At 44.5% G+C, this 22,191-nt stretch overlaps 1 protein-coding gene across 1 annotated transcript in view; it reads right to left on the bottom strand.

Annotated features, from left to right (window-relative positions):
* Positions 1-19,048, bottom strand: part of DNAAF9 (dynein axonemal assembly factor 9) — a 108,208-nt gene extending 89,160 nt beyond the window's left edge. Inside the window, 7 exon segments of the mRNA XM_078772719.1 lie at positions 7,495-7,572; positions 7,947-8,056; positions 11,947-12,043; positions 15,193-15,317; positions 15,505-15,624; positions 17,234-17,304; positions 19,029-19,048. Of these exon segments, the coding sequence (XP_078628845.1) occupies positions 7,495-7,572; positions 7,947-8,056; positions 11,947-12,043; positions 15,193-15,317; positions 15,505-15,624; positions 17,234-17,304; positions 19,029-19,048 (621 nt within the window).
* Positions 19,049-22,191: the final 3,143 nt, after the last annotated feature.

A 22,191-nucleotide genomic window follows, 5' to 3' on the forward strand; every position in this document is an offset into this window, starting at 1 on the left:
CTGAAAGATTCCTTTTCATCATCCCCAAGTTTATGTTGGCCTTCTTTACAGTTGCAGCAACGTGCCTGTGAAAGTGAACATCCTTGTGTAAAATGATCGCAACATCAATTTCTTCTTGCACTGGTGGACATTTAATGATGCACTTGATACATCTCCAAGATGGAGTTTTGCCGTTTGCAAGATGAAGCACTCTGCATTTGTAAGCATAAAAGGTACTTGCCATAGAGACGAGCAATCTGCAGCTTGAGGCAAGTCTCATGACAATGAGTCCGGTTGAGATTTATTCTGGCCAGGTTGGTAGATTTTTGGGTCATCTGTATAAATCAAGGTCTTGTTGTGCATATTCAGTGGATGATCATTAACATACTTTACATGACAAACAGTACTGGACCCAACACACTACCCTGTGGTACTTCACTTCCAACTTTGATCCATTTTGTTTCTGCTCCATTAAGACCATCACCTGGATCCGGTTTAGGAGTAAAGTCGGTTTGGCATTTAACCCATGAAGATGGTCCAGAATTAAGTAAGTCAGAAGTACTATATGGCAGAGATGTTAACAAGTCACTTGAGCCAAGTCTCAAACAAGTCTCAAGTCTTTGAGGGTAAGTCTCAAGTCTTTGAGGGTAAGTCTCAAGTCTTTGAGGGTAAGTCTCAAGTCTTTGAGGGTAAGTCTCAAGTCTTTGAGGGTACATCTCAAGTCTTTGAGGGTACGTCTCAAGTCTTTGAGGGTAAGTCGCAAGTCTTTGAGGGTAAGTCACTAGTCTTTGAGGGTAAGTCGCAAGTCTTTGAGGGTAAGTCGCAAGTCTTTGAGGATAAGTCGCAAGTCTTTGAGGGTGAGTCGCAAGTCTTTGAGGGTGAGTCGCAGGTCTTTGAGGGTAAGTCGCAAGTCATTGAGGGTAAGTCGCAAGTCTTTGAGGGTAAGTCGCAAGTCTTTGAGGGTAAGTCGCAAGTCTTTGAGGGTAAGTTGCAAGTCTTTGAGGGTAAGTCGCAAGTCTTTGAGGGTAAGTCGCAAGTCTTTGAGGGTAAGTCGCAAGTCTTTGAAGGTAAGTCGCAAGTCTTTGAGGGTAAGTCGCAACTCTTTGAGGGTAAGTCGCAAGTCTTTGAGGGTAAATCGCAAGTCTTTGAGGGTAAGTCGCAAGTCTTTGAGGGTAAGTCGCAAGTCTTTGAGGGTAAGTCTCAAGTCTTTGAGGGTAAGTCACAAGTCTTTGAGGGTAAGTCTCAAGTCTTTGAGGGCAAGTCGCAAGTCTTTGAGGTAAGTCTCAAGTCTTTGAGGGAAAATCTACTGGAATCTATATACCCCATAAGGGTTGCAGGTGTGCTCATTTACCAAGCAGCTAGATAGTGCTTGCCAAGCCAGCCATTCCTTAACTGTTTTGAATGGAGTGCTTGCTCGAATGCTTTAACCAAATGGCGATCTCTCCACAAGAAACTTGGTAAATGAACACACACCCAATGTTCTTGAGACCTGACCATAGATCGACTGTAATCTATATACCCCAAAGAGCAATGACCCTTCCTGTAGCTTCCGCAGTGAGCAGGTGTAGCCTACTTGTAAATTCAAATGTCGGTCGATGCAGTCAGCCATCGTAATAACATCATAGACGTAATGACATAACGGACACAAAACTGATATATTTTAACTTCCAGTACGTTTGCAGACTCTACGAAGGGACAGAGATCGAGAGTATATCTGTGTACATGTGCGGGGGAGGGAGGGGAGGAGGAGGGGGAGTACACATCTGTGGGTTTTGAATGGGGAGGGAGAGGAATAGGGCAAGAGTGAAGGTGTATCTGTGTGTGTGTATGTTTGTGTGTGTGTGTGTGCGGTGTGTGTGCGCGTTCGCATGATAATGTAAAGCGCCATGAGGGTAGTTTACTCTGCTTGATGGGGCTATATAAGACTCCTTTATTATTATTATTATTATTATTATTATTAGTAGTAGTAGTAGTAGTAGTAGTGTGACGATTAGATTTACTATATCAAAAAACCGAGGCGAATTCCTTACTTCCGTGGTTATTAATATTTATATTAGTGTCGAACACCGCTCATCACTGATTCATGAACCATACACCGCTTCAATCCATTAACTTTCCATTCACGACATTGGGATTAAAGTGTTATGTTTATATTTACTATATTATTATGATTATTATGAAAACGATAGTACTGAAACGATACAGTACTGTATTAACAAACCTGGGCTTAATTTGTCCGAAGCAGTCCGAAGACGAGGCATAAAGCCTAAGGCCTATACGTACCATATTGTTTGATGGAAGAGCCGTAACGCCGATGGTTTCGATATTTGATGGTCATTTTAACAATCGGTTTGTTTGTGTTTCACAGTGAATGAAAAACGTAAAAGGTAGAGCATGGCGATTGTGATATATGACAGGTTCAACGATATGTTCGGCATGAACGACATATAAATCAAAATGGCGGTGTGTGGAGAGTCAGCTGCTGTACTGCCGTAATGACGTAAGACGTAATCACATCACACTGTCATGTGACCAGATCCTCAGCTTGGTATAAGTTTGAAGGGACATACATACATACGGACAGACAAACAATGTTCTAGACTGCTTAGCCTTATGGGCTACGCCATAAAAAAAAAACGTATGTACATGAGACAAGTCAGTAAGCTCAGATTGAGTTTAAATACTTTACATACAGAACCAAAGCATTCAATGTGGAATGGGAAAGGAGATTTAAATAACTTGGTTGTATATATATTGTGTACGTTAAAATGAAACTTATCATCAGGAAGGAAGGTGGAGCATGAGGATGGGGTCTGACGTTAGGGAATTAGGAAAGAGGCGGGATGTTAGGGAATCAGGAAGGAGGCGGGACGTTAGGGAATTAATTAGGAAGGGGGTCGGGATGTTAGGGAACTAGGAAGGGGCTGGACGGTAGGTAATTAGGAAGGGGGCAGGATGTTAGGGCATTACAAAGGGGGCGGGACGTTAGGGCATTACAAAGGGGGTGGGACGTTAGGGCATTAGGAAGGGGGCGGGACGTTAGGGTATTAGGAAGGGGGCGGGACGTTAGGGCATTAGGAAGGGGGCGGGAAGTTAGGGCAGAAGGAAGGAGGCGGAACGTTAGGGAATCAGAAAGGAGGCGGGACATTAGGGAATAAGAAAGGAGGCGGAACGTTAGGCAATCAGAAAGGAGGCGGAACGTTAGGGAATCAGAAAGGAGGCTGAACGTTAGGGAATCAGAAAGGAGGCGGAACATTAGGCAATCAGAAAGGAGGAGGAACGTTAGGCAATCAGAAAGGAGGCGGAACGTTAGGGAATCAGAAAGGAGGCGGGACGTTAGGGAATCAGAAAGGAGGCGGGACGTTAGGGAATCAGAAAGGAGGCGGGACATTAGGTAATCAGAAAGGAGGCGGGACATTAGGGAATAAGAAAGGAGGCGGAACGTTAGGCAATCAGAAAGGAGGCGGGACGTTAGGCAATCAGAAAGGAGGCGGAACGTTCGGGAATCAGAAAGGAGGCGGAACATTAGGCAATCAGAAAGGAGGAGGGACGTTAGGGAATCAGAAAGGAGGCGGAACGTTAGGCAATCAGAAAGGAGGAGGGACGTTAGGGAATCAGAAAGGAGGCGGGACGTTAGGGAATCAGAAAGGAGGCGGGACGTTAGGCAATCAGAAAGGAGGAGGGACGTTAGGGAATCAGAAAGGAGGAGGGACGTTAGGGAATCAGAAAGGAGGAGGGACGTTAGGGAATCAGAAAGGAGGAGGGACGTTAGGCAATCAGAAAGGAGGAGGGACGTTAGGGAATCAGAAAGGAGGCGGGACGTTAGGCAATCAGAAAGGAGGCGGAACGTTCGGGAATCAGAAAGGAGGCGGGACGTTAAGGAATCAGAAAGGAGGCGGGACGTTAAGGAATCAGAAAGGAGGCGGAACGTTAGGCAATCAGAAAGGAGGCGGGACGTTAGGCAATCAGAAAGGAGGCGGATGTTCGGGAATCAGAAAGGAGGCGGGACGTTAAGGAATCAGAAAGGAGGCGGAACGTTAGGCAATCAGAAAGGAGGCGGGACGTTAGGCAATCAGAAAGGAGGCGGAACGTTCGGGAATCAGAAAGGAGGCGGAACATTAGGCAATCAGAAAGGAGGAGGGACGTTAGGGAATCAGAAAGGAGGCGGGACGTTAGGGAATCAGAAAGGAGATGGAACGTTAGGGAATCAGAAAGGACGCGGGATGTTCGGGAATTAGAAAGGAGGTGGGACGTTAGGGAATTAGGAATGGGGCAGGATGTTAAGGAATTAGGAAGGAGGTGGACGTTAGGGAATTAGGAAGGAGGTGGGACGTTAGACAATTAGGAAGGAGGTGGGATGTTAGGGAATTAGGAATGGGGTGGGACGTTAGGGAATTAGGAAGGAGGTGGGATGTTAGGGAATTAGGAAGGAGGTGGGACGTTAGGGAATTAGGAATGGGGTGGGATGTTAGGGAATTAGGAAGGAAGTTGGACGTTAGGGAATTAGGAATGGGGCAGGACGTTAGGGAATTAGGAAGGAGGTGGGACGTTCGCGAATTAGGAAGGAGGTGGGACGTTAGGGAATCAGAAAGGAGGTGGGACGTTAGGGATTTACGATGGAGGTGGGATGTTAGGGAATTAGGAATGGGGCGGGAAGTAAGAGAATTAGGAAGGAGGTGGGAAGTTAGGGAATTAGGAATGGGGTGGGACGTTAGGGATTTAGGAAGGAGGTGGGATGTTAGGGAATTAGGAAGGAGGTGGGACGTTAGGGAATTAGGAATGGTGTGGGATGTTAGGGAATTAGGAAGGAGGTGGGATGTTAGGTAATTAGCAAGGAAGTGGGACGTTAGGGAATTAGGAATGGGGCGGGACATTAGGGAATTAGGAATGGGGTGGGATGTTAGGGAATTAGGAAGGAGGTGGGGCGTTCACGAATTAGGAAGGAGGTGGGACGTTAGGGAATCAGAAAGGAGGCGGGACGTTAGGGAATTAGGAAGGAAGCGGGATGCTGTGGAAGCAGAAACAGGGCGGGCAATGAGGAAATTAGTAAGGAGGTGGGAAGTTAGGGAATTAGGAAGGAGGTGGGACATTAGAGAATTAGGAATGGGGCAGGACGTTAGGGAATTAGGAATGGGGCGGGATGTAAGAGAATTAGGAAGGAGGTGGGACGTTAGGGAATTAGGAAGGAGGTGGGATGTTCGGGAATTAGGAATGGGGTGGGACGTTAGGGATTTAGGAAGGAGGTGGGATGTTAGGGAATTAGGAAGGAGGTGGGACATTAGGGAATTAGGAATGGTGTGGGATGTTAGGGAATTAGGAAGGAAGTGGGACGTTAGGGAATTAGCAATGAAGTGGGACGTTAGGGAATTAGTAATGGGGCGGGATGTTAGGGAATTAGGAAGGAGGTGGGAAGTTAGGGAATCAGAAAGGAGGTGGGATGTTAGGGAATCAGAAAGGAGGTGGGACGTTAGGGAATTAGGAAGGAAGCAGGATGCTGTGGAAGCAGAAACAGGGCGGGCAATTAGGAAATTAGTAAGGAGGTGGGAAGTTAGGGAATTAGGAAGGAGGTGGGACATTAGAGAATTAGGAATGGGGCAGTACGTTCGGGAATTAGGAAGGAGGTGGGACGTTAGGGATTTAGGAAGGAGGTGGAACGTTCGGGATTTAGGAATGGAGTGGGACGTTAGGGAATCAGGAAGGAGGCGGGATGTTAGGGAATTAGGGAGGGGTGGGACATTAGGGAATTAGGAAGGAAGTGGGATGTTAGGGAATTAGGAAGGAGGTGGGACGTTAGGGAATTAGGAAGGAGGTGGGACGTTAGGGAATTAGGAAGGAAGTGAGACATTAGGGAATTAGGAAGGAGGTGGGATGTTCAGGAATTAGGAAGGGGGTGGGATGTTAGGGAATTAGGAAGGAAGTGGGACGTTCGGGAATTAGGAAGGGGGTGGGATGTTAGGGAATTAGGAAGGAGGTGGGACGTTAGGGAATTAGGAAGGAGGTGGGACGTTAGGGAATTAGGAAGGAGGTGGGACGTTAGGGAATTAGGAAGGAAGTGAGACATTAGGGAATTAGGAAGGAGGTGGGACGTTCAGGAATTAGGAAGGGGGTGGGATGTTAGGGAATTAGGAAGGAGGTGGGATGTTAGGGAATTAGGAAGGGGGTGGGATGTTAGGGAATTAGGAAGGAGGTGGGATGTTCAGGAATTAGGAAGGGGGTGGGATGTTAGGGAATTAGGAAGGGGGTGGGATGTTAGGGAATTAGGAAGGAGGTGGGATGTTCAGGAATTAGGAAGGGGGTGGGATGTTAGGGAATTAGGAAGGAGGTGGGACGTTCAGGAATTAGGAAGGGGGTGGGATGTTAGGGAATTAGGAAGGAGGTGGGATGTTAGGGAATTAGGAAGGAGGTGGGACGTTAGGGAATTAGGAAGGAGGTGGGAGGTTAGGGAATTAAGAAGGGGGCGGGACTATAGGGAATTAGGAAGGGGACTGGATGTTGTGGAAGCAGAAAGAGGGCGGGGACACTGCCAAGGGAAAATTAAACGTGTACCTTATTAACTTCAATTGTTGTCTTTTAACATAAACTGTACTTGTTATGCTTTCCTTTTAAAAAGGTAAGTCGTGATATAATTTACAATTATTGACGAAGTTTAAATAATCCAAGTGGAATGATATTTAAATAGTCACAAAATCATTTTATTGGGTCGCGACGTGCTCGGGCCAAGTTTCCCCGATTTGACACAAATGTCATTCACATGGTTTGAATAAAGTTGTACAGTACTTCCTGCATTGGTAAGACTGGTGCTTCTTACTCGTACATGGTGTGTTCTGTGCTGTCTGGAGAGTGTACGGCTCCCTTTAACCTTGGTGGAGAACAGTATGCGACCTGGCGGCCATGAACGAAGGTGTGCTACATATGTACAGTCCACATGTACAAGGAGATAATTCGTCATTGGCCGAACCCGCACACGCAGGTGACTGAAAATTATCCACTCTTTATTTTAAACCCCATTTGAATTCAATGTTTATTTCACGATTATTTTCCAAACATTGTGACCAAGTCATTATAAACTCGTAAGTTGCAAGCAAGTCGCAAGTCCCCAGACACCAAGGACAAAGTCCGAGTCTCAAGTCAATTTTCTCAGGTCCAAGTTGAGTCGCAGGTCAGAAAATGTTGCGACTCGAGTGAGTCACTGATTCGAGTCGCCACCTCTGCTATACGGGGGCCACAAAGTACCATACTTAAGTTAATTATCTGAAAATGAGAATTAATACACTTGATCATGCTTGGACATGAGGGAGTAGAGTTGATTCAACTTGAATTAACCTCTAATTCATATGGAGGCAGCCATTCCTGGCCTATGATTGGCCAAAATGTGTGACGTCACAATGTATACGACATTGGCTTATGCCAAGCAAAAGGGAGTTTACCTGCCTTAGCATTAATCAGCATTTACCTTTGTGCTGGATGGTAAAGATACATGACACATCAAAGCTCCAATAAATGAACATCGATCACCTGGGTTATGAAGACTTTTAAGGAAACTGGATCCATCTGGTTGTACACCATCTGAAGATTGTCGCTCACATCAACAACCTGAGAGCAAAGGGAACGCGAATCATTTTTTATGATAACAAATAAATAGAAATTTGAAGGAAAGTTTCGCATCTTCAGATTAAAAGTTGCACGTTATATTAAAGCTCGCGGAGCGTACACGTCGCATCGCCAATGGAGCGATTTGTCATCCTGTTTGCCAAAATACATTTACCCATGCGAAGATTGCTTTAACCTCAGCGTTGCCCAGGTAAAAGAGGAAAATGTAATACCCTCTGCCACCACCAGGTGGTGTGACACGGTGCACATTTACATAGAGAATTTATGCCTCTCCCCCACTATTACAAGTGTGAGGAGTATGTAAAAATAGGTAAACTCTCAAGTGTATCCATAGTCTTCGTCTTTTTGAACTGTACCGTGTGGTTCATAGTGAAAAATCCTCGTCCAGCTCCAATCGTTTCGAGAGCAAAAGCTTGGACGATGGGCCACCGTTCCACCACAAGAGAGTCACATACCTGTGATGGACCTGCAAAAAGCCACGAGAACACGAGTGAAATGTTCCAACAAGTTAGTGTCGTGAAATGATCAGGTATTAGAAACTACCCTCACAGTGAACAATATGACCGCGCGTTTGGTCTCGGACAAATTTTGAATAAAGGGCTTTTTAAAAAGGTGGTTGGAAGCATTGCAAGGTAGTGATTGGCATTCAGGGTCACTTTATATTTTAGGATGTGCCGAGTTTGATTCAAGTGTTTGCCACATTCCATTTTGTTTTTGTGAAATATTATGCAATGGCTTCACCTGTCTTCATTTCAATAAGATCTTTCAGTTTTCTGAGGTTTTATTGGCTCGAGAATTCAACGACAATCCACAACAGACTGTGAGAAGTTAACAATATGTGTTACGGACGTACTTAATGATTGGCAATAAAAGACACCAGAAGGCTTTTCGTTTCAATTCCTCAACAACAGACAGGATACAAGTAATTAGACCTCCTACATTCCCCAAAATAATAAGGTAATTGACTCCTCCCAAATGAAAATTTAAAAACAAGTTGATGGAATATGGATGTAGAATCACAAGGCGTTTGCAGCTTTTAATGAATTTGTCACTCAAGCAATCGATCTGTGATTGGCAACAGTATCAGGCGGACTATCAAGATGTGTTGCGTTGATTAAATAAGATACGAGTACGAGAAGCTTGAAAAGGTTGTGATTTTTTACAAAAGAAAAGGTGTTGGCTTAGCGGTTAGGGTGCCGGCTTGGGATCCTAGGATCCTGGGTTTGAATCCCGGTCGATCGCTGAATTAACGCCAGAGGGCTTGACTCAGCCTGTCATCCTTCCGAGGTCGGCAAATGGAGTACCAGTTCACTGGTAATTCCCTGTGTGTCGCAAGAGGCGACTAACAGGGTTGGCCGCAGGAATGGCATCCGGCCATAAAACATTGCTTCAATAAGGGGACCATGGTGCCCGAAAAAGGCCAACCCCTGCTCTGCCGGGAAAAATGGCCTGCAAAGGTGGTTCGTAACTCCTGCCAAATGACCAGAATACTCCACCACAACCCCCTCCATCATGCATCCCCAAAACTCGAAAGAAATTACGTATAAAGCAATGCTATATGACAAAATTGAATTTCAGATAAATTACGTACAATACATCCTCCAAAATGTTCTGACGTAAGCTGTCTTGGCGATGACATCATCAGCCGTCGGTACGTGGTAATCTCAATTGTTTGCGGCTGCACCGCATACCGAGGCAGCTTTTGGTGCACCACCCAAAACGATCTCCGAATACGCTATAGGAATCGGATCGAGGGAGAGTGAGCATGGCACCAGCTTCTCATCTTTGTGGGTCCAGCCCATGGATGCAACATTCGGGAGACATGGATGTAGAGAGTGGGATTGGTTCCAGACACATACGTAATAGTGGAATTGTGCTGCATCAGATGATGGAGGTAGATCTTCTTGAGAATACCTTGACTTGTGCCTCGTCACAACTGTCTCCATGTGGTACTCCATATACTTTGCAGATGAAAACCTCGGATGATTGGATGACGTCATCGGTAATTTTATCTTTGCCTAGACTGTCCAACAGGTCATGGTGTTCCTCGGGTCCGTGCGTTCAAACCTCGCGTTACCTTCCCGGCAAATTAATCCCCCCAGATAAGGCCTGCACTTATTAACGCCCCACTCCTGTCCAAACAGCATGGCCAAGCATTACCGTTCATGGGACGTTGACTAATCCTAACCATAGCGAAACAGCGGCGAAGAACTCCCATCCACTATACACACACTATTGTCTAACCAATGGAGAAAAGACAACCAGGAAGTTTGGAAACAATTTACAAGAACCAAAAGGACACGTATTGACAGATAAAAATGGTTCACAAGAGAAATAACCTTACCCCTAAACACACAAGCCCCTTAGTCAGCCACCTTAAACACAATCCTACAGACATAGGTTCCTCCGTCACTCCAGGGAAACGAGATAAGCAAGAGGGATAGCCAGAGAGAGATAAAGAAGGCAGTGTTTGTTGGTGACCCATCGCTCACCCGACATACACCTGCGGGCTTACGTTGGTCCCAACATGAAAAATGAGAGGGGGAGAAAGAAGAGTGTGTGATGGTGTGGTGCGCTGTGTGGGGAGAGATACGGGTGAACGCTTCCTAATGTGGCAGAGGAAATGGTGAATGTGAGTCGAACCATTTCCTGTTAATACAAGAGAGTGGTGGTGGTGCTGTTACGTGGTCCCCTCGGTGACTACCTGGTCTCGGTGACCCCCGGACCGTGAGAGGACCTTCGCCAGCAAGTTGTATTATATATGCGCTTTCGCCACGCAATCCATATGAATTCCACCCAAGAGAAAACTGATGTTCCAGGATATATTTCAATGGTAATGATACCATACAATTTCAATGATACAACCACGGAGATTTTCCCCGAGCAATCAACAACAAACAACCATCAACAATTCCCAATCCACAATCAATTCCCTATATGATTAAGATGGCCATCTTATATATGTGTGTCCACTTCTGTACGCACGACCCCCTTTTGGTCTCTGCCCCTCACAATGTCTCTGGGCCCCTCCTGACCGAGATGCTGGTCGGCGTCGCCGCACTCGGGCGGTTGAACGAACCCCGGGTGGACGTGTTTCCACCGGGCAGGTATCGTACCAGGCACCGTGGCTGCAGCCCTTCGTGGCCACGCGAAGCGGGTACGGTAAAGCAAACCAAAAGCCCCACGCCGCTTGCAAGGCGTGTTAGGCCCCAAAGTGCGACCCGTACGCGTCTGTTTAGACGGTGCCGCGAACGGTGCCAGACGCGGGGTCGATGCACGGCCCCACGTCAACTTGACGTCTCCACCGGGTAGGTACACGTCCCGGTAACTCCTCTCGCCAGACGGGCTTCTGAACGCCGCTTTTCCACGCAGCACAAGGTCGATCCCACCTTTCGTCGGAGCGGGGCGAGGAAGAATACTCGTCGCTTTCTTCCTCGTGTCTTTTCCTCTTCCGTTTCCGGTCACTTCCGTTTCCGGACACTTTTCAGAAGGGCTCCTGACCCTCCAACCACAACAACCCTTAATCTATTACACATGGATAAGCAAAGACCTGAATGGTAATTCACATACATTCACATAAATATGTAACAGTGCACACATGTGCGTGCGCACACACACAAACACACTCCCAACATGATTAATCACAAATAGAGTCCACTCACGAAAAGCAAGGGTTGAGGGTTCGGGTAGCATGCATCCATCCAATCAGGGCTTGCACCAGTCAATATTATCGTGAGTCTGCCGTTCAAACAGCTGCAAAATCTCAGCCCATTGGATGAGCTGAGAACATTCTCCATCTTTTTCATTGTGCAGAGGCACACCCCTTTCTCTCAGGTATTTTTCCAAGTATTTTCAGCTTATATTAGAAGCCATTTTATACATTTGTAAGCCATTTTAGGTAACCATCCTTATCTCGCACGCACGATATACATTAACATGCCCAGCTGAACGCTGTTTCTACGTCTTTCTGGACATGCACGCCGAGCATTCTGGGGCAAATTACGTCATTTTTAAAATCCCGTATTGGAAAAGCTTCAGACCGCAGCATGACAATGTCCAGCACAAAACTCTTTAAATGGTGCTTAATAGTAATAAAAAAAGAAAACATGGAACTGTGCAGAACATGTAAATGAAAGGGAGAATGATGCAATTGTAAAGGAATAAAAAAGCAGATTGAAGGTCGAGGATGTATTCGGCCGAGGAGGCAAGGGAGGGAAGGCGAATGTGGGAGAACGGGGTTGGAAGCAACCCATCCAGCATTTTGTGTATACAATATGCAGATGTTTATGTTTAATGTCCACATGTCCCCAACAGCATGACATCTACAACAGGGATCAAGCAATACATGCGTGTTACCATTCGTGCTGCTTGGGACACCAACGGTCTGACATGAGTGAACCATCTCCACAAAGCTCTTTATCTTGAATTCTTCTGCTGCTTCCTGATCCTTATACTGAAGGAAACAGCAATCAGCCAGTCCCAATCAATCCAAACAATACAGGCCATTGCCAAGGACTGATAAATAAGGTCGATTCAGTGGGTGGCCACAATACTGTAACTACAATGACAACACATTCAAACCCCATAGACAGTGGGCCAAGCCTCCAAAATCTGTCTAGTTTTTGACTTTCGTGACCCACCTCTGGTATCTACCTGAAATTTTGCAAAGATTTAGATAAAAAATCACTTAGAAAGAATTCACAACTCGTCAGTGCAAAAAGTTGCACATTAATTAGTTATGCTAATTAGCAAAATCTATAGCGCCATCTTGTGTCCATTATTATATAGTGTACAACTGAATGTACAACTGTGTACAACTGAATGGGAATTCTAAATATAAAGTATGTAGTCTATGTAGAGATGGGGAAACCATCCAGGAGTTTGGGTGATCGAGGTCCTACACCCCTCTCACACACACACCTATACCCACACACACACACACACACACACACACACACACACACACACACACACACACACACACACACACACACACACACACACACACACACACACACACACACACACACACACACACACACACACACGATAAAAAAATTTTTGCCAGAAAGATGGCCATTCTAATTTTAATATCAAACTGAGTGATATATATATTTTTTAATTCTTCATGAACTGAAATTAATTATCAAACTAGTTATCCAAGCTCTTATTAAAAATGAATTGGAATGTTATAAAAAATAACATTTATGAAAAAATTTACTTATTAAAAATCTTATTAAATTGGTTCACGAGTTATCAAGTGACCACTATATTCGTCATGGGTGTGTGTCTGTCTGTGTGTCTGTCTGTCCGCAGCATAACTACCCGATGATCATCCGATCTTGATGAAACTTGGGTGGGAGATCGATATCATGATGTAGTTGTGTCCTGCGTAGAGTGGGCGTATTGCGCCCATTGTGGGCGGAGCCACGCCCGAAAAAGATGTCTTTTTAGGGGGTAATCGAGTTCAAGCTACATCTTCTCCGAGGGGTTTGGTGGAATCTGACAGGGGTGTCGATATTTGGTTAGGCCAATGTCATGTGTCTCGCCCCACGGAGCTCGATTTTTCATTTTCGCCCCAAGGTCAAGGTCACAAGGTCACGAAATTTAGGAAAGTCGATTTTTGATGGTTTTATTACATTGTTCGCTTCCTGATAGGGTGAAATGTCGTACATGAGCTTATATTATCACATACATCATGAAATACAAGTTTTCCAACAAATTTAAGAATCTTCGACCTCTGAAGGTCACAAAGGTCAAAGTTTCAAAGTTGTCGGAATCGAACTCAATTTTCGGTATTGTGTACCTAACTAACCTCATAAATGATTATACATTCTTTTCTATCTCATTTCAAGGTCAGTAACCTTCGTTTTGACATTTCCGGGCCTGGCCTGTCCGGGCCTGTTTCGGTTATAGTCCATCCTTTGTCATCGAATACCGATCGCTCTTGAACCATCGTCGTCTCCTGAATTGTCTTATTTAAAATTATTAAATAATGGAATCACTCTGCTGTGCGTATTGACGACATGCATGAAGCAAAACCCCGAATAACTAACATCAGAATCTTCGCCTTCCATGGCTGCATCTGACTACATGTAAGTCGCCATGACAGCTGCGCCAGCACTGTATGTACAGTCTGAAACGAAGCGCGCGATTGGCTGATTAGCGCTCACGGCCACTCGTGGCCTATGTTACATGTGCTGTGATTGGACAATATTTATTAAAAAGATCGTCAACATTTTGGGTGTTTTTCCACATTTTGAAAATACGTGCAAGTTTTGTGCTCGACGAGTTTCAGATATTAATTCTGTAATATTTTTACACAACATATTATAAATGCAGGTAGCTATGCGAGGTGGGTCACGAAAGTAAACAAAACAGGGGCTCGGCCCACGGTCTACCAGTGTATTATTGGGGTTACTTTTGTGTACAGGTACCACTTCCGTCACACATCAAACACTCTTGATTTAGTAATGCAAAGTATCTGACACTTTACAGGTGAACAAAACATTCTGTATTGAAAATTATCTCAGATTCTCTCCTCCATTCTTTCATTCTCTCTACGTACACACATATTCGGGTATCTGTTCATCCTCTCAAAACTTATTGGGTATTGGTTCACACATTACGTCATCCTCATTTAGTCACATTACATAATACTCTGTCTGGTCGCGTCACGTCCTTGTTTGGTCCCGTTACATAGTCCTGTTTGGTCCCGTTTCATAGTCCTGTTTGGTCCCGTTACATAGTCCTGTTTGGTCCCGTTACATAGTCCTGTTTGGTCCCGTTACATAGTCCTGTTTGGTCCCGTTACATAGTCCTGTTTGGTCCCGTTACATAGTCCTGTTTGGTCCCGTTACATAGTCCTGTTTGGTCCCGTTACATAGTCCTGTTTGGTCCCGTTTCATAGTCCTGTTTGGTCCCGTTACATAGTCCTGTTTGGTCCCGTTTCATAGTCCTGTTTGATCCCGTTACATAGTCCTGTTTGGTCCCGTTTCATAGTCCTGTTTGGTCCCGTTACATAGTCCTGTTTGGTCCCGTTACATAGTCCTGTTTGGTCCCGTTACATAGTCCTGTTTCGTCCCATTACATAGTCCTGTTTGGTCCCGTTACATAGTCCTGTTTGGTCCCGTTACATAGTCCTGTTTGGTCCCGTTTCATAGTCCTGTTTGGTCCCGTTACATAGTCCTGTTTGGTCCCGTTACATAGTCCTGTTTGATCCCGTTACATAGTCCTGTTTGGTCCCGTTTCATAGTCCTGTTTGGTCCCGTTACATAGTCCTGTTTGGTCCCGTTACATAGTCCTGTTTGGTCCCGTTACATAGTCCTGTTTCGTCCCATTACCTTTGATCCAACAGTCGTTGACACTTCATCAAGAATGTCTTCGTTTTAATACAATTCCAATTTTTAGAAATGTGATGAAAATGCAGAGGAAGATGTGGTGAGTAAAATGTTTGTAAAGTACATGTTCAGACGTCGGCACCAAGACCCCACGGTGTGTAAAACATATTATGTAAAGCATCTTGTCCTGTTTGATGATCGTGCTCATAATTCACTAAAATACGATAACGAGCTTATGTGCGGACAAGGCCCATGTTTGTACCTCATCTTCGTTCATGCAGTGGACACGTAGATTCCTCCAAGAGACGATGGCAGGAAGAAGCGGTTTATAATTGATTGGGTTGCAGTAAATGTGAACGCCATCCACCTCGACGAGAATAATCACGTCTGGTGGACAAATACGCACATTTTGTCATCACGAGGAAAGTCCTCTCCATAGCAAATGCCTACACGCTCACCTGATGATGATGATAATTGGAATAATTCCGCATTGGAAATGGAGTGAAAATGTACAAACTGATCTTTTGATATGCTGTAATCAAGTGTAACATGTATCAGGTGACAAAGCTCGTACCTTGCAGAGTTTCCTCCGAGATGCCCCGTGGACGCGACATTGAGGGATGACGATCATAAAAACCAAGCAGCAAGTAATTTGCGAGCTCGGTGGAACCCTTGCTGTACCAACTGTCAATGCCTACACGTACATGAAAACGTGGCAGTGGAAGCACAAAGAAAATCAAGCTACAGTAAACGTGTACACTCCAGAAATAAAGATACAGTGTAAACCTGTGAAGCAAAACATGGTGTAACACGTGTGAAGGCCAGAAAGTAGTAGTGGTAGAACAGCAATCCTTAGTTTCACACCACAGTTGTGACAGCATGGTTCGTTTACACAGAGACCGTACCAATGTGCTCACGTGCTTGAGGAAATCTGGGGAATGATGGAAGCATGAGAAGGTAGAATTGTGCTTACCGAAGGCGAAAGCTCACAAATGAGGCCAAACCATGTGCTATTCCTGAGGGACCTGTAGTGAATCTTCTTGCTCGACATAATCCGTTTAACCTTGAAACTCGAAGAGATGATTCCCCATCACCTTGAGAAATACACGTTCTGCATGCTTGGTCTGAACTATGAACCAATGAGGCAAGCAATATGAACCAATGAACAACCAACCTCAATGAGGCAACTGCATTCCTATGATGAAAATCGATATTAAATCCAGGAAAATTCCACAATGTCACTTCTCTTCAAAAAAGATCTTGTCGAGCACTTCGATTCACAGTGTATGAGGAATTGTCGAGCAGTGCCAAGGAATTGACTCACTATGAGGACCTGGTGCTTTTCCATCTCACCGCGACTTCCTACAGGAGTCTAAGGCCCTCAGAATGATCAATATCTCTCGGCAGGGAAGAGTCTGCTACTCTCGTACCACAGAGGTTGATGATCTCAAGGTCTTCCACTTACACGCATCGATCTCAATCCATCGACTCGCTCAACCTCCTGCCCTTCCACACACCAACTATGCCATGTGCACTGCAAATCCACACATCCTCTTTTACTAAAGCTGCCGAGACTCATGGAAGAGGAGAATGCCAGAGGGAAATGGACAAAATGGAGCAAAGGTAAACGGTGAAATGACAACAGGGAAACACACCACAGCACAAGGAGAAGAGTGAGAAAAGGTCTGTGTGGGTGTAGTAAAGCTCAGTAATGGGAATGGAAGAGACCATGAGGTCATGGTGGGCAGAGATTTAAAATGCTGTAGGAAAAAACCACATTGGACTCGGGAAGATTATTTGATAGGTGAAAAAACCCCTGAAATTATGGAAGCGAGTGTTGGGATTAGACTTTGGAGGGTAATGAGGGAATGGTTTCTGTGAGCTGAAGAGGAAGGTGATCAGCCGATAGGTGAGAGGGCACGATGATCGAGAGCAGGATATAACATAAGCGTTTGAGGATGCCTGATATGGATGTCTGTACTTTAAAACCCCCACACCTTTTCTGTTATCTATGAAACGGACTTCCGATGCATGTCCAGTCTGTCCTGTGATACAAAAATGTACTTTCTCCTCCCTCTGGTTCCTCAAGGTTGCAGTTCATATTCAACTTGCGTTAAAAATCAATTCATTTCATCTTTTCTTCTTGATTTACGCCCGTCTGTAAAACCTTTTCAGTTCCACATCTTGGGTTCTTCACCCTGCAGTCCTTGGAGTTGCTCTTCCGCGTACTTGGATTCCTATTTGGTGCAATCGAGTCATTATGAATACAATTGCAGAATGCTTAAATAAATTGCCATTCTTACCGAGGACACAGAGCAGGCCATCAGTCCCACATTTCTTCAACAGAGCTTGGAGGCGGCGTAGACGAGTAGAACTGGGACAGTGAAGGAGACGGCACGCGTAAGGACGTGCCAATTGTGTTCAACAATCTATTGTGTATCAATCAGCATCATCATAATTTTCACTTCATAACCACACATTGTCTCAGGGGACATGATCTTGGAAATCCTATGCTATACAGTGCCCTCCATAAGTATTAGAACAGTGAAGTCAAATTTGTTATTATTGCTATTTACTGAAGAAATTTGGATTAGGAGGGTCAAATCCATCAAATTGAAGATTTGTCAAAAGATGAATATGAGGCAAGAATACAAAAGGTGAGCTTTTATTTTGTGCTCTTTCTATGAATATGTTTTACCACTGAAGAACAATAGCACTTTTTATGTTTAGTCCCCCAATTTTAGGAAAGTATATGTATTGGAACAAATGACTGACTGGTGTTTTTTGTTGCTCAGGTGTTTCTTGTTGCTCAGGTGTTTCTTCTTGCAAGATGTTAGCCATGTTTACACATAAAAGAAAAGTGAATATCTTATGTCTAGTCTTGGTTTTAGCCTTTGTTTTTTGCCTTGGGAGTCGGACGCCATAAACCAATATAAAGACCAATGAACTGTCTATGAACAAAAGGCAAGAAATTTGGAAGCTGAAAGAACTAAAGAATTCATTGAGAACCAGCGCACAACAACTTGGCAGAGCAAATACAACAATTTGGAATATCTTGAAAAGGAAAGAAACCACTAGTGTACTTAGCAATAGACTACGGTGAGGTCAGACAAGGAAAACAACTGCGGTTGATGACAGAAAAATCATCAGAGCTGTGAAGAAAACACTAAAACAATGGTCAGTGAGATCAACAACAACCTCCAGAGTGCAGGGGCGAAAGTATCACAATCTACCGTTCGCAGAAGACTTTGACAGCAGAATTACAAAGGCTACACCGTAATATGCAAACCTCTCATCCGCACCAAAAATAGAGGCCAGATTAGAATTTGCAAGAAGTGGAGGTGAGCCAGTGAGTTCTGGAACAACGTTTTATGGACATCAAGATCAACCTTTACGAAAGCGATGCAAAGGTGAAAGTGTGGAGAAAGTAAGGAACTGCACATGATCCAAAGCATACTACCTCATCTGGGAAGCATGGTGGAGGTCTCGTCATGGCGGGGGCTTGCATGGCTGCCTCAAGAACTGGCTCACTCATCTTTATTGATGATGTAAACAAATGATGGCAGCAGCAGGTTGATTGTGGATGTGTACAGAAACATTTTGTCTGTCTATGTACACGAAAATGCCTCCAAGTTCATTGGACAACACTTCAACATGCAGAGACAATGACCCAAAACACACTGCCAACGCAACCAAGGAGCTCATCAGGGGGAAAATGTGGAAGTTCTTAGACTGGCCAAGTCAATCTCCTGATTTAAATCCAATGGAGCATTTCATGTGCTGAAGAGGAGATTAATGTCAGAAACCCGTAAAACAAACAACAACTGACAAAAAACAACAAAAGTTTGGCAAGGTATCTGAAAGTGAGATACCAAGAGTTTGTTGATGTTGATGGGTCACGTGCTTAATGCAGTTATTACATGCAAGGGATACCCAGCCAAATACCAACTATTATACTACTTTAATTTACTTTAAGTTCATCTTTTCTAATACTAATGCTTATGCTAACCTAAAATGGAGGGACTAAACATAAAAAGTGTTATTGTTATACAATGGTAACACATATATGAATAGAAATACCAAGAAATAAAAGCTCACCTTCCATACTCTTGCCCCATATTTATCTTTTGATCTCAAATCCAAGTTTCTTGAGTGCAGCGCCAAGGAATGTAGTATATACAGACTTGGCATTTAATATGGAATATATATTTTTTCTTGACTTGGGTTTACTTTCTTAACTCAGTCTATCAATCTGTTGAGTTTATTTTACCCTTCGGTGATGTCTTTGTTGAAAGAACCATGTCACTGATTGTCTTTCGCAGCAAGAAGTCAATAACAGGATTATATCACAGGTGGCGTGGCAAAATGTACGGACAGGTGCATTTGACGATTGGCTTCACAGTCGGGTATACAAGGGTTGTTGCGTTCTGTATTAGTGGAAAACAACTGCTGCACGTCTCCAAAAGTTATTGCCGCTTCCTCTGGAGATGGTCCGTCAACTCGACAATGCTGTTTGTCATGGAGTGGTGGCTTTACGAAATTACGGCATGAAAGAGCGTGCTATTGCTCATCAGTACGGCATCACTCAAGGTCAGGTGTCAAAGATCCTGAAACAAAATGCTCAGAGGGGTGTCCCTACTCCAATACCGAAGCGAGGACGTCCCCGCGGAACCACAAGGAGGGATGATCGCCAGCTGCACCGGTTAGTTCGCACTGGCCGTACCAAGTCAGCTAATCGGCTGAGGGCCGAGTGGCAGCAACTGACAAATGTGCCTGTATCCAGAAGGCTAGTCAACCAACGACTGGTTCAAGCAGGCTATCGTGCCAGGCGTCCCCTGAGAAAGCCACGCCTGACCAGACAACACCGCCAGCACTGATTGCAGTGGGCCAGAGAGCACCGTCAATGGCAGCCAGGACACTGGAATCACGTGATCTTCAGTGACGAGTCTAGATTTATGGTCTATCGTCAAGATGGCCACGTCCGAGTGCGCAGACAAGTGCATGAAGCCTACAACAAAGATTGTATAGTGCCAAGAGTCCAGGCTGGAGGTGGTGGGGTGACCATTTGGGCTGCTTTTCATGCAGGGGGCAAAACTGACCTGGTTGTTCTGAATGGAAACCTGAACCAGTTTAAGTACAGAGCCATTCTGGAAGAAACATTGCTTCCATTTGCTCGTGCAGCCTTTCGAGGAAACTTTGTCTTCCAAGATGACAATGCACGGCCTCATCGTGCTCGCATGATCCAACACTTTCTTGCTGACCGTGGTGTGGAGCATATGGAGTGGCCTGCCATGTCCCCGGATATGAATCCGATAGAGAACTTGTGGGCAGAATGTGTCAAATCGACCACTTGGACCAGCAGCCAACCTCTGTGCGTGAATTGCAGCAGGCTATTGTCACTGCATGGCAAGCGATTCCTGTCCAAACCTTGGCAAATCTCGTGAACAGCATGCCTCAACGTGTACGTGCTCTCCTGAATGCTCGTGGGGCGGGGGTTACACGAAGTACTGAACTGTAATTTTACTGTCCGTAATCCCAGTCGTAATTTAACTTTTGTTTTTGTTAAAAAAAAAATTGGCTAATGTGCAAAATAAAGAGATACTTCTGGAAAACGTACAAAAGTTTAACACAGTACTGTCCATGAATTGAGTTCGATATCAGTTTTCATCACTTTCAAGGATCAATTTATTTGTTTCGAAATGTCAAATGTGGTTTTTGTTTCTTTTAAAGGTCACATTAACAAAATCTAGAATAATTTCAACATAATTCCAATGAACTTTTGGTTCTAAGACATCTTGAAAAGTAAGTTCACCCCCACATAAAAAATATTCCATATTAAATGCCAAGTCTGTAGTATATCGCAATAACAACAGATTTGACTTCACTGTTCTAATACTTATGGAGGGCATTGTATCTCCTTGTTAAAGTCTATAGCGTACTTGTTATCAGTTTCAAACAAATTTTGAAACAGTTAATCAAGTAACCCTCCATATACGAGTTATCAAACCGGATAGCTCAGAGTAATCCTGCAAACGCACCACACCACATGGATTTGTGTTGGAGGTAGCAACAGGTCGAGATTGCTCTCAACAATTTATACCATCCAGATGAAAGTTCTAAACATATAGGGCAGGGAAAGTAATCTGGAAGGGCCTCCCAAGGTGGACAAGCCTGCCAAGGTGGACAAGCCTCCCAAGGTGGACAGACCACCAACAACTAACTGATTTATTTTCCACAATTGACAATGAGGATGAAGTCAAAATGGAGAAGGACCGAAAATATCGGTTTCAAATCACTCTCTCATCGATAATAATGTTATGTTTATTGGGTGGAAAGGGGTTTAAAGCCCCCCCCCCCCATCCTCTCTATCTCACTCCCATCCCCTTTAAACCCCCCCTCTTTGCTCCCCACTCCCCCCTTCCCTCTCTCATTCTCCCACCTGTTGGCTTGTTTCACATGTTGTGTTACAACCTGAATTTAAAATGAATTAAATTGAGATTTTTTTAAATCACCGATCTACACATATACCCCATAATGTCAAATTGGATTTTTTTTTTTAATTAACAGAAATTTCCATCAGAATCCCACAACAAAAGTAAAACGTCAAATATGTCGTAATGGTAATCCATGAGGATTAATAACCACCTTTAGAGGCCATTTTTCCCCACAAAGCGGGGGTTGGCCTTTTCGGGCACCATGGTTGTTGTTTTTTTTGGTCCCCTTTTTGAAGCAATGTTTTGCGGCCGGATGCCCTTCCTGACACCAACCCTTTTTGCCGCCTTTAACGACAAACAGGGAATTACCAGTGAACTGGTACTCAATTTGCCGACCTCGGAAGGATGACAGGCTGAGTCAACCCCCCTGGCGTTAATTCGGCGATCGACCGAGATTCAAACCCAGGATCCTAGGCATCCTAAGCCGGCACCCTAACTGCTAGCCCAACACCAGGGTTCCTGGTGTTGGATCCATGTTACATGTTACACCTGCAGATGTTACACCTGCAGATGGCTTACCAAGGAAAACAAGTAAAGCAAGTCTTGCCAGAGAACTACAGAAAGACATTGTTCCGGCAAATGAAAGAGTAACTAATTCAGCATGTGTTATAGATGGAATGTCATTAGTTCATAAAGTAAAAGGTGAACACAAAACCTTTGGTGACATAGCTTCTGCTATCCTCTCAAAGGCTCTCAATGAAGCATCTGCAGGTGTAATAAGAGGATTGTGGTGTCGTATTGTGGTGTCGTATTGTGATGTCGTATTG

Source organism: Myxine glutinosa, chromosome 2, assembly GCF_964187855.1.
Source record: "Myxine glutinosa chromosome 2, kmMyxGlut1.1, whole genome shotgun sequence".
NCBI classification, from domain to species: Eukaryota; Metazoa; Chordata; class Myxini; order Myxiniformes; family Myxinidae; genus Myxine; species Myxine glutinosa.